This window comes from Carcharodon carcharias, chromosome 13 (assembly GCF_017639515.1).
Source record: "Carcharodon carcharias isolate sCarCar2 chromosome 13, sCarCar2.pri, whole genome shotgun sequence".
NCBI lineage: Eukaryota > Metazoa > Chordata > Chondrichthyes > Lamniformes > Lamnidae > Carcharodon > Carcharodon carcharias.
The window spans coordinates 137,619,586-137,633,035 of NC_054479.1; the positions used below are offsets into that span (position 1 = coordinate 137,619,586).

Below are 13,450 nucleotides of genomic sequence, written 5' to 3' on the forward strand. Positions count from 1 at the left end.
TACTGAAGATGCTGTCACCAGGCATTGTAATCTTGAAGGTTTTGTATTCTTCAGTCTTCCTGCTATAATTAGTTCAGAACCGCTGAAATACTTGTCAAAGCTATCTTGTGTCACATCTGTCACATCTTCGCCATAACGTATGTTAATGTTTCTTAGCAATGGAGTGGCCACTTCTTCATAGAAATCCTGTCATTCACAATTAGAATCACAGTCTGGTAACATGCATCTAAATTGGACTTGAATGTTTCAACACATCAATGCTGTGATATTATACGGTGTGAAGTCAACACCCTGTGCCAGGAAGGTGTTCTTCAGGGATAGTAGTGCTCAAGCTGGCGTATTAGTAGGAAAACTGGAAAATAGAGTGACAGATACTCCGACATACTTCTCCATGGAATAGTTGGATGAGAACTCATAAACTACCTCATGGCCTAATTGGTGGTGCACTTATGCTGTTGCACCTTGCATTTGCCCCCAAAGAGCTAGTTAGAATTTGACCACTTCCCGCCAATCTAGGTTCTCTCTTTCACATCCAGGAGGATGTTTCGGGAGCAGGTTAGACAAGGAGATCATGAAACAATTCTCTTTGCGGTAAAGAGATTCTAAAGACAAAGTAACCTGAAAATAGCATACAACTTGAAGTGAAAAAATTGAAGAACCAGTAAAGGAATGCACAAAGTAACAAAACAAATGTTTAAAAGAAAGCAGATCAGACTAAAATAATTCAAGTGTTCACCTGATGCTTGCCAATATAAATATCTAAAAGCTGTAGCAAAATACTTGGGGTGAAATTGATTCTTACCATCAATTTGCCCAAGAGAAATTTATTGATAAACTGAATGTCATTGCTAATATATATTTTCCTTTGTCTAATTAGGATGATGGAAGTGTAATAGTGTGTCTCAAAGTTAATTGTAAGCTCAATCCTCTCATCTACTGCCCAGAAAAGAAGTGTTGGGGGAAGAATTGGGTTTATTGTCACTGCTGCAACCATAACTGAACTGACAACAGAACACACAAACAATGCGGGTCAAGGCAAAAGGAAAAGCAGAAGCAAAAAAGCCTTAGCGGATTGTTATTGGCGATGCATTACCGTCAGCTGACTAGACGCATTGACATTTGCATGAATGCGCCGAGCGAGTCCTCGGTTCTCCAGGGCTAACCTTTCCAGGAAGTCGTAGTCCACGTCAAAACCAATTCCAAGGCAGAAAAGGGAGAAGTCTTCCCTCATTTGTCTTCTGATGTTCCTCTGTATGTTGCTCAGTTTGATTTCACCTGCATATTAAAGTCAAATTCTAAAGACCTAGAATCCCTCTTTGCATTTGTATTCACTGTTCAAAATGTGTGCATGGAGGGGAATTCATCACTTGTTAATAGTCACTACTGTTGAATGAGAAGAAAGAAGGACTTGCATCTATATAGCGCATTTCGTGACCTCAGAACTTCTCATAGTCAATGAAGTGCTTTTAAAATGTAGTCACTACATGTTGTAGTGTAGAAATTGTGGCTGACAGTTTGAACACAGCAAGCTCCCACAAACAACAAAGTGATAATGACCAGATAATCTGCTATTGTGGATGTTTATTGAGGGGGTGAATATTGGCCAGGATACAAGGGATAACTCCCCTGCCCTTCTTCAAAATAGCACCATGAATCTTTTACATCCACCTGAGAGGGCCTCAGTTTAACATCTCAGCTGAAAGACAGTACCTGCAACAGTGCAGAATTTCCTCAGTACTGCAGGGGCCACGACTTTTGTGCCCAAGTCCTGGATTGCGATGTGAACTCACAACCTTCTGACTCACAAGTGAAGGTGCTACCATCTGAGCCACAGTGATACAAGTGGGTGATTCAGGGTTAATTTTCCAGCAGTGACTCTAATTGCTGGCCCTCAGAAACATCACATTAGCAAAATATTGCTTGAAGGAGCAGTATAGTGAAGGGGAAGTACTTTGTAAGCCTTGTTGATGAATCAGAGTTGAGCCCAAAAATACAAATCCAACAAGATGATAGACACAATTTCCTACATCATCACACACAGATACTTTCACCTTTAATAGATAGAAAAAACAACAGTTTAAAAAATATACATTTAAAGTCAATTATCACCTCAGCAATGACCTCATCACAAAGTTCTTTGTTTCTGAAAAAAGCAAATAGGCATCCAAGATATTAATGTGAATTTGCTTGGAGCAATATTGGTATATGAACATATTAGCACATAGCCATTTGGTAGTACAGAGCTTGAGTATTGCTGAAAAAAAGAGACATGCTGTCAAAGCTTTTCACCTTGCACTCATCAGGATGTCACTCATCTTGCAAATCTGTCCTGATCAATGTAAGATAAAAAGCTCCTACAGCATGTCTCTTTTTCAGCATTTTTAACACATATATCTTTGTAGGTCAGTATGATGCTGTACAAATTCACAGTATTTACCTACGGAATATTTGCTGGCTAGAATAACATCAATAACGTGCATGGAATAACATCAAGCTGAACCTTAGACCACACTGGTGGTTTATAAGGCCTGTATTCTCAGCACCTTGTTGTATGGCTGTCAAACATGGATGACTTACAGCTACCAGGAAAAGAAGCTCAGCAATTCCCATCTTCACTGTCTGCGGCACGTTCTGGGAATATCTTGGCAGGACAGAATCACGAAAGCAGCAGTCCTCTCAAAGGCAGAGCTCCCGTGTTTGTTATCTCTCATCAAACAGAGGCAGCTTTGTTGGCTCAGGGATGTCCCCATGATCGAGGACAGCTGCATACCCAAGGGCTTCCCTATATGGTGAAGAAGCCAGAGCCAGATGACCAGTAGAACGTCCAAAGCTCTGCTTCAAGGATGTTTGCAAATGTGGCAATGAAAGCCCTAGACATCAATCATGACATTACAGAGTCACAGGCCGATGACAGAGGAAAATGGCGACATCTCCTGTGGGCTGGCATGCACCGCCGTAGTGGACAGTGGCTACAGCGGCTTGGTAACAGAAGCCAATGGTGAAAAAAACAATGCACAATGACACTTGGCAGCTTCATGTCCGGCACTTGTGGAAGAACCTGCATCTCAAAGATTGGCCTCTTCAGCCAACAGTAAAGGTGTGCCATATGAAGACACCCCAAATGCAATGGATTTTTTTGCTACATGTCTACCATCCTCTGTAGATGGAAGGATACCGGAGAATTTACTACAATTGTCAGGATGGCAGTAACATTTTTGGATACACTGTTTTAGCTAAATACTTAAATTGTGCATTAATTCAGATGCAACTGTTCTTTGTTCACATTTCTTTATGTCCAATATATTTTGTGCAGTGATCATCATTTTAGCCAATATCACATTTTTGGCTTATTAGATATTTATCTGTGGAATGTAATTCAACTGGGGGTTACTTTAAAATGTTTGTTAATTTAAAACTTGTCAAATTTTTAGGACAGCAAGTGTTCATTGAGGTTCCAGTCTGAAACCTGACATCCTGGGGACAATGAAAAATAAAGGTCCAGATTTTGCAGTCAATGTCAAAATGAGAGTGCTCGCCACTAACCTTGAAGAATGGTCCCCACAGGAATCTAGTGTGCCATGGATTCCCCCAACATCAGTTTGAAACCGGCACCAAGTCAAGGGGATCTCCAAACATCCAGCAACAGTGATGTCATAATGCAGGCTGCACAGCCAATCACATTGATGCATTCTCACAGACAGCAAACCAGGAGGCAAAAATCACTGAATCCCTTCACTTTTCATTTAAATTTTAAAGATAATGAAATAAGTGACTGGGGCATACACATATATGGTTTAATATATATGTGTAATAAATATATACATATAATAAGCAGTGCAGCTACAAAATTAGAATGCCATTAAAAATCTTGTTGAATCTCATTCAACAAGGTGTAACATTTTGCAAGGGTGTTTGCAGAAAGCCTAGTAGCATGACAGTGGAAGTTTGTATCAGTTCACTGATTTCCACTTGATTGTTGTCTGTGGGGACCAATGGGAGAAGCACAGACTCACTAACAGCAACTTCTGGATCTGCACATGTGTGGACTCCAGAAATTGCTGTCAGTTTCATAGGACCAATGACTGTGATCACAGACAATTTTTTCCAATCATCATTACTACCAGAAAATCCAGGCAAAGTTGAAAGTCCAGCAATCTTTCACACTTATCGTTGTTATGACAGTCGGAAACTCAGCATGGGTAGTTGCCGTGTAAGGCTGGTGAAATTTCTCTGAGTGTGGACAGTGGGCAGATTGGTAGTCTGTGTTGCCACTACAGCTTAGGCTTTCTCATATAGATAGCCTGGTTTTGGGAACAGGAATAATCAGCCAGGCAGCGAGCTGCTGTGAGAAGGTGGAACGAACAGGAGAAGATTTCAGTCTTGTAAGCAAACTCGATGGAGTAGGTGTAGCATTGTGGGCTCTTTAGTCTGTAGCATTACATGGATAGCAGTTGTATTGGTCAAATTACACATCTCTTGTCATACCTGTTGCTCTGTAAGTTTCATTTTACTGTCAGTGGAAAAGAAAGTTGTGGCTATTTGCAGCAGCAATATTAAAATCTTTTCTAATTACATTAGGAGTCAGAGGGTGATAAAGGACATCATAGTGCTACGGCATTTTCAGGTGAACTCCAAGGTCATGGCTGAGGTTTTAAATGGCTACTTTGCGATAGTCTTCACTCCTGGAGATTATGCTCAGTTACTATTAATGCAAAGTGTGTTTGTAAATGTTAAAGTGGACGCAAATGTAATCCTGAAAAGAAACAGGAGTCTCAAATTGGATCGAGCTAGTGATCCAGAAAGCATTTACCCAAGGCCGCTCAAAGAATGGAAGCTGTGCTAATTGAGGCCCCTACTCATATATTTAATAGCTTGCTGCAGTCTTTAATCATTTCTATTGACTAGACTGAGCTTCACGTTGTACCAATATTCAAAAAGAAAAAAAAGTCAGGCCCACGAAATAAATTATAGTCCCATTAGCTTAATGATAGTTGTAAGAAGGTTGTTAGAAGCAATCATTAAGGATACTCTGAATGAGTACCTTGAAAGAGAAGGATTATTAGAGACACAACATGGCTCTGGAAAATAAGGTCATGTCTTAAGAAATTTGATTGAATTATTCAAGGAGGTTACTAGGCTGATGGATGTAGGTAGCCCTGTAGACATTGCACCTTGGAATTTTTAAAGAGTTTTTGAAAGGTGCCTTTCACAATCTCAGAATGCCCTAAAATGTTTTACAGCAAATTATGTGCAGCCATTGTCATAATGCAGGAAAAACCATTGACAATTTTCACACAAGGAAGTTCCACAAATGCCACTGAGATAAATAAACAGCTATGTTTTTAGGCATTAGTGGAGGGATAAATATTGGGCAGGACACTGGGAGAAATCCCCAATATTTTTAAATAGTGTCATGCAATCTTTTATGTCTATGTGAGGGGGCAGGCAGGACCTCGGTTTAATGTCTCAGCCTAAAAGATAGCACCTCCCTCAGTACTGCACTGAAGTGCCAATGTAGGTAGTATGTTCATGTCACTCAAGTAGGGCTGAGCCCACTACCACCTGACTCTGAAGCCAGAGTGCTGATACTGATCCATGACTGACACTTAAGATAGAGTCCTGTGGGTTTGGAGGGAAAATCCTGGGTCGGATAGGGAATTAGTTCCTTTTTAATTGGTACTGTCACAGGATGTGGGTATTGCTGGCTAGGCCAGCATTTATTGCCCATCTCTAGTTGCCCTTGAGAAGGTGGTGGTGACCCAGATTTCTCCTAGACAGAGGGTCACCATTAATGGTAACGGTCTCTGTGTGAAGAGTGGTCATGAATAGAGTCCTGCAGGGATCCTCACAATCTATAATAATGATCTAACTAAAAGTGGTGGGGGGTACCATTCATGAGTTCAAAAATGGCACAATGATCTGTGCTAGTGTCAGAATCCTGACTGAGAAAGAAAAATTACTATCAGAACTAAATTGGAAGTGGAAGTAGGCATGCATCTGGCAGATAGCCTTTAATGTCAATGATTATTATATACATGAGCAGGGCTAATGCTCAGCACTTTTATACCACGCTTCATTTGTTTGTTGCTGTCATCTTCCCAGAAGGTAAAGAGAGGACATTTCAAGCGGTTCGGTAAATCTATCAATTTCACTAAAGGAAGAAGGCAAGAGAACATTTATGAAATGCAAACAATTCAAGAAATTGGAAATAATGAAAGATATGAAATTAGAGTTCCTAGGCGAAGTAAAGGAGCATGATCAAGACATTTGGTCAGTCACTGTGGCAGTTAAAGGCTTTAACACGTTTCAAAATTGATAACGGAACTGGCGTTACAATATTAACTAATCATCTGGAATGGCTCAAAACAGTACCCATTCTGCCATGAAATGTTAAATTGCAAAGCCCAGGTGGGCATGGATCTTCTAGTAAAAGGTCACCAGAAGTAGTGACAGATTGTTGAGACCCTCCATGTTGTCTACAATTAAAGCATATTTTTAATGAGTGGCGATGTCTGTATGCAACTGGGAATTCTGGAAAAAGCAGATGATGACCTACAACAGGGCAGGTGCTGACCTATAGCAAGACAGCTGGGTGCCTTTTGTGGAGGAATTTCCAAAGTAGGGTGCAGAACAAAGAACTTGTCATTCAGTAGCAGCTGGTGAGGTTTATTCATTGAGCGGAGGCTCACTCTCCATAACAGAAACAACATCCACTTGACCCTGGGAGGAATTTGAGATTGTGGATCTCTCGGTTCTTTTTGAAGATAGGCCAGAGGATGCAGACACAGCAGGCACTGCAGCAGACTGTGACCGTTTGAACGAAGACCCTTTGGACCTAGGTTGGCTCTTCCCTGAAAAAGGTTTATTAGATAAAAGCCGTTGTAGTACTGAGTGATCCATTGGAAGATAACGTCTTAGAGATTTGACCCTACTGCTGAAGCATATGAAGTCTCTTTTTTTGAGGAGTCAGCAGTGTTGGCTGTGGAAGAGCAGAATTTGTATCTTTGTCCCACTGAACTCACCAATGAGGTGCATTGTATATTGCTGCCTGACCATAAAGAGTTGTCCAGGGAGAAGAAAATATTTGATTCCATGGAGGATCACACTGTCAGAGTTTTGATAGAGCCCATTAGCTTGGGTGAAAGTAAGTTGACACCCACACTTCAATCTCCTCAGAATATCTTATTTCCACTAAAGTTGTCCTTCAGCACAGAAGCAGAGGCCAAATCCAGAGAGCTTCTACAGTGGAAGAGTCTTGTACAAGAGATTTGTCCAAATGTCATTCTGAAGATTCATCCCATTGCTGAAACAAGTGTTGTCTTTTCTTCTCAGCTCGCATGGTCTTCCCATTGCCCACAGCAGAGCAGCCTCGCACTGAAGAAAACATGGCAATGTTACCGCTGCCTGCAGAAAGTGAAAGCAGTGCCTGAGATGCTGTCGGGAAATCATTTTCTTTTCCTGCAATGCCTACAGGAATTTTGTTGTTCTTCTTCTTGTCATCTAGATCTGTTCGATTTTGGAATATTGAATACTTTTTTTGGTCTTGATGCAGCCGTGAATGAATTGTTCAAGAGAGTGCAATTGTCAGTATCCTGACCACTTCTCTCTTGGATCAGTCTTTCTTTGAGAAGGTTCCACGATCCTTACAGTTCAGTGGTCATGGAGATTACAGTTCAATTACCAGTGGTCCTGGAAAGCTGCTGATGTTGTTATTTTCCAGGGAAAAGATGAGCATCTGCATGTATCCACGGCATCTTCCCAGCCAGCTGAGAACACTGGGGGAGATTGACTCCTCTATAACAATGACTTGGGGGTGGGGTGAGGGGTAAAGAGTAGAAGTTGGATAGAAACTATAACAGTAAGGGAGGTTGCAGAAGTTTGAAATAGTGATGTAAATAGTTTAAGAAATTGTTTAACATTGTTATTAAAAATGTTGACATTATACTTAGGTGAAGATCTATCATAATAGGTTAATAGTTACAGTAACAAGATAGTCATGTGTATCATGTATATAACAGTGACATCAGCAGTCATGTACTAGATACTCTATAGAGCAGATGGAATGGTCTGCATAGAAGAGAGATGTACTTACTCAGTAGCTCATCATGTACATAGTGTTATTTATTGGCTATCTCTCACTTGCTGGGATGATTGTCTTCTGTGAGTTCGAGGATGGCTGATGAGGCCAATTCAGGATCTGCAGACTTTATGATATGTAGGGCATTTGTTATCATGTGGTCGTGTATTATTATTTCAGGGCATGGCATGTTCTTTTTGCCAGTCCTGCTTTCCTCTTCATTTGTTGTTGTTGGGTCTCAAGATGCTTGGATCCTTCCCACAGACATTGCCACCATCTGCTTCAATCCAAGGCAATGGTCTCTCAGGAGTTAAAGTCAATGTTGCATTTCTTCACGTTGGCTTTCAGCACAAGCTTGAAGAGCTTCTTCTGTATCCTCCGATGTGTCTGCCCTGACTGAGCTGGGAGAAGAAGACCTGCTTTGGGAGCCTGGAATCTGACATTCGAACTATGTGGCCAACCCAATGAAGCTGATGACGGATGATCATAGCCTTGATGCTTGTTGTGGCTGCTTGTGAGAGGGCACTGATGTCAGTGCGTTTGTCCTCCCAAGTATTATTTACAATCTTCTGCAGGCAGCATTGACGGTATGACTCCAGTGCTTCGAGGTGCCTCCTATATGTTGTCCATGCATATAGTGTTAACAAATTAGCTTGAAGTAACCTACCTGAGTCAGACCAGAGTTACCCTTGAGTAGAGAGAAACCTTCCCAGTATAGATTAGACCATGAGACAACCCACAAAACATCTATCCCAATTAAACCACAAACACAAAAACACTGCTTAGCTTAGTTAAACAATTGAAAAAAAAATACACCCAGGAAATATTCTTGAATATTATCATACAATCAACGTATCCTCAAACATATTATTTCAAAAATACTTCTGTGATTTAAGAGGAATCATATTAATTATACCAATGTTTTTTTGGAATTCAAAAGTGAATGAAAGTACATGAGACTTCAAGATTTCAAAAATTTAACACAAAAAAGGGAGTAATTTTAGTTTGTTTTCAGTAACAATGTAGTGCTGCAACTTACAAGTACACACGAACCCTAACCCCAAAGGATGCAGGATCCATCTATGTATAATTAGACCTTTTGGTGTTAATGGGTGCCGTTTAAACACAACTTTACCTTAGTCAGTAGGTTACATTGGAAATCATTGGTGCTTCTGCCTAATTTCATTTACACTATTCATGAGGACGATACTGGAAGAGAGTTTTAAAAAATGTATTCTTTTGTGGGATCTGGATGTCGCTGACAAGGCCAACATTTGTTGCCCATCCCTAATTGTCCTTGAACTGAGTGGCTTGCTAGTCCACTGCAGAGGGCAGTTAAGCGTCAACCACATTGTTGTGGGTCTGGAGTCACATGTAGGTCAGGTAATGACAGCATATTTCCTTCCCTGAAGGACATAAGTGAACCAGATGGTTTTTTTTTTTTACAACAATCAATGATAGTTTCATGGTCACCATTTATTGAGACTAGCTTTATATTCCAGATTTTATTATTTGAATTGAAATTCTACCAACTGCTGTGGTGGGATTTGAACCTAGTGGCCAGAGGATTACCTTGGACATCTGGTTACAAACAGATATAGATATAGACAGGTTAAGTGAGTGGGCAAAGATCTGGCAGATAGAGTATAATGTGAGGAAATGTGAAATTGTTCATTTTGGCAGGAAGAATAAAAGAGAGGCTTATTATCCAAATCGTGAGAGATTGCAGAGCTCTGAGGTACAGAGGGATCTGGGTGTCCTGCTGCATGAATCACAAAAGGCTAGTATGCAAGTACAGCAAGTAATTAGGAAAGCTAATAGAATGTTATCATTTATTGAGAGGGGAATTGAATACAAAAATAGGGAGGTTATACTTCAGTTGTACAGGGCACTAGTGAGACCACATTTGGAGTACTGTGTACAGTATTGGGCACTTTATTTAAGGAAGGATGCATTGTAAATGCATTGGAAGCAGTTCAGGAAAGGTTTACCAGACTAATACCCAGAATGGGTGGGTTGTCTTATAAGGAAAGGTTGGACAAACTAGGCTTGTATCTGCTGGAGTTTAGAAGAGTAAGAGGTGACTTGATTGAAACATATATGATCCTGAGGGGTCCTTACAGGGTGGATGTGGAGGGGATGTTTCCTCTTGTGGGAGAATCTAGAACTAGAGGCCACTGTTTAAAAATAAGGGGAAACCCATTTAAAACAGAGATGAGGAGAATTCTTTTCTCTCAGAGGGTGGTGCATCTTTGGAACTCTCTTCCCTGAAAAGGTGGTGGAAGCAGAGTCTTTGAATATTTTAAGGCAGAAGTGGATAGATTTGTCGTAAGCAAGGGGATGATAAGTTATTGGCAGTAGGTGGGATGCAGATTTCAGGTTACTATCAGGTCAGCCATGATCTTATTAAATGGTGGAGCAGGCTCGATGGGCTGAATGGCCTACTCCTGCTCCTTGTTTGTATGTTCATACTAGTCCAGTGACATTACCACTACCCCAGTGTCTCCCCATTGCAAAGAATTGAGAAGGCTGGGCCTATTCCTCAGAAGGCTAGGGGCTATCTAATAGCAAGCTTCTGGATAAATAAAGGGTAGAAGCAGAGAAAATGTTTCTACTTGTGGAGGAGACCAAAACTAGAGGTCATAGATATCAGATAGTCAGCAATAAATCCAATAGGGAATTCAAGCAATTCCCCCCCCCCTCCCCCTCCAGGGAATGCTCAGAACGTGGAACATGCCATCACAAGGAGTGATTGAGATGACTAGCATTGATGCATTTAAAGGTTGGCTAAATAAACACATGAGGGAGAAAGTAACAGGAGTTTATACTGATAGGGTTAGATGAAGAAGGGTGGGTTGAAGTTTGCATGGAGCCTAAGTGCTGCCATAGACTAGTTGGGCAGAATGGCCTGTACCTGCGTTGGGGACTCCATGTAACTTGATGTACTGTAATATACTATATTTAATTAAGGTACTCTCCGAGAGTGCTTACCTACTGTGGGGTCTCCATCCGAAACCATAATGATGAACGATACAGATCGTGGATCCAGAAGACCCAAGTTGTTGGCTTCTATTAATATATAAATGGCTGAAAGGATTGCTTCATTAATGTTCGTTCCTATTTAAAATAAAAGATCGAAAACTGTGAATGAATGATGCATGCAATATAAATGGATAGTTGCTATGCTAATATCAGTGGAAAAGCTGGGACATAGGGAGGTCTGGTAGTTATAGGGTTTTTAAAAAATTTGCTTCATTTTTTAAAAAAGGACAACTTCCCTTTCTTTTCCTGGTGACCTGTAACGTTTCTACTTTTAGAAATTTTAGATTGTTTGATTTATGTATCCAATACCAATACAGGCACTGATTTTGTGCCTGGTCCTTAACAATTCAGATATCATGGGCCGGATTCTACACTCCTTTACCAGTGGGATTGAAGGCTGGTGGGGGGGGGGGGGAGGTGGTGGTGGTGGTGGGGGGGGTGGGGGTGGTGGGGGGGGGTGGTGGGGGGGGGGTGGCTCAAGAAGATCCAGTGGGCGGCCTTCCTGCCACCTACCTGCCCGCCCCTGACCTGTTTGAAATTTTATAGGGGGAGCAGGGGAGGCTGTGCATGGCCCATCTGCTCTGGACCCAATTGAGATCCTTTGAGGCCTCACCCCATTGTCACCAGTATTTTACCCATGGCAGGGATAGGCCCATACATGCGCTGGTGTTGTGCAAGGAGGTTGGGTGGGCAGGGGTGGGGGGTGTGAACCCATTGAAGGCACCCCTCCCCAAGGTCATCCATCTCTTTAACCCTTCCCCTGGCCCTTTGAACCCTGCCCCACTCCCTTCATCCCCTCGCTGAGACCTTCGACCCTGGACTTACCCGGGCTGCTTGGTGTGGTGGGGCTGCATGTAGTCCGAGCTCCTGGCTGGTGCTGCCGGAATTGTAGGGCTGCTGGCCATCTGATTGGTCGACAGCACTCTAAGGCTCCCGAGAAAGGGGCAGAAGTCTCGCCTTAAACCGATTAACCCTGGTCCCAGCATTAAATTGCAGCGGGGCAGACGTCGGGATCTTGGGTGGGGTGGGATGGCAAGCGCAGCCTAAAATTCAACTTCACATGTCAACAACATTCACAAGGAGAGAGAAAGAAAGGCAGTTGCTTCACATTGATCTGTTCCAAACCGGAGCCAGGAATTTACCATCTCCTGCCAATCTGCAACCTTTCCTTACTAACAGAAATTAACTACAAATTCACCAGAAGTTTAACTGGACTAGGCCATATCAGCATCATGATAAGAACGCTGTTATCAGTGACTTATATCCTAACCATTCAAAGCCTCTCCACCATCTACAAGATTCAAGTCAGGGGTAACGTTCTCTCTAAGCCATGCCAATGCAGGGCAGTGCAGGGGACCAACAGGCAGTGCACAAGCAGATGCATGTGTGCAGGCCACAAGACAATCTTACAGGGACTGCACAGTCCAACAAACCTGCTGCACGCAGCAAGGGGACATTAGAGGGAACATTAATCAAGGGTGGGATGGAAAACACACCACTTGCCTGAAATGGTGTAACCACAACATTTAAGCAGCTCAATATGCCATCCAAGGCATAGAAGTTCACTTGACCAGTGGCCTTGTCACCGGACTCAATATCTACCTCCTCTGGTACACTGTGGTTCCAGCATGTACAATTACAGAATGCATTATACGGCAACTCTCCAAGATTGCTTTGACACCACCATCCAGCCTTGTGACATCTGCCCTCAAGATGTCCAAGAGCTATAATATCTTCAATCACCATCATTTTCACATTCCCCTCTGAGTCATACACTCTCCTGACTTCGACACGGATCAACGTTCCTCTATTGTTACCGAGTCCAAAACATGGAACTGCCCACCTCAAACCATCATGGAGGGATCGCAATCATTACAAGGAGTTGCAGAGATTCAAGAAGGTGGCCAGGCATCAGGCAGGGCAACCAGGTCTGGGCAGTAAATGCAGCCTGGTCAATATTGCCACCATTCCACTGGCAAATTAAAAATGATGCTTCCATATACAGATTTTGTCATCTTAAAGGGACAGGTTAAGCATAGGTTTCCCCCTTAGCAGCTGATTAAAATACTGTACATTAGGTGATTTCTATGCTCCTGCTTCGGTTAAATGATGCTTGAACCAAACTACCATGAGCAACACCAGAGATATACACTAGTAATCAATGAATTACCAGGAACGGAAACCACCTCATTGAGAAGGAATAGAAGCGACAAAATAAACTTGAAGAGGTCCCTCAATGGCTCTGAGTTTAGCCAATTAGTAGGTGTCATCTAGGTCTCAGTTTTGCTGGCCAGTCTATACGGAGGTAGCTGATCTCAGCCATGTGACAAT

General features: G+C 42.1%; 1 protein-coding gene across 1 annotated transcript in view; it reads right to left on the reverse strand.

Annotated features, from left to right (window-relative positions):
- Positions 1 to 13,450, reverse strand: part of itih2 (inter-alpha-trypsin inhibitor heavy chain 2) — a 65,345-nt gene that overhangs the window by 23,490 nt on the left and 28,405 nt on the right. The window contains exons 11-13 of the mRNA XM_041203140.1: positions 11,069 to 11,194; positions 1,094 to 1,275; positions 4 to 186 (exon numbers count right to left, since the gene is read on the reverse strand). Coding sequence (XP_041059074.1) covers positions 4 to 186; positions 1,094 to 1,275; positions 11,069 to 11,194 — 491 coding nt within the window. The remainder of the gene's footprint in view (positions 1 to 3; positions 187 to 1,093; positions 1,276 to 11,068; positions 11,195 to 13,450) is intronic.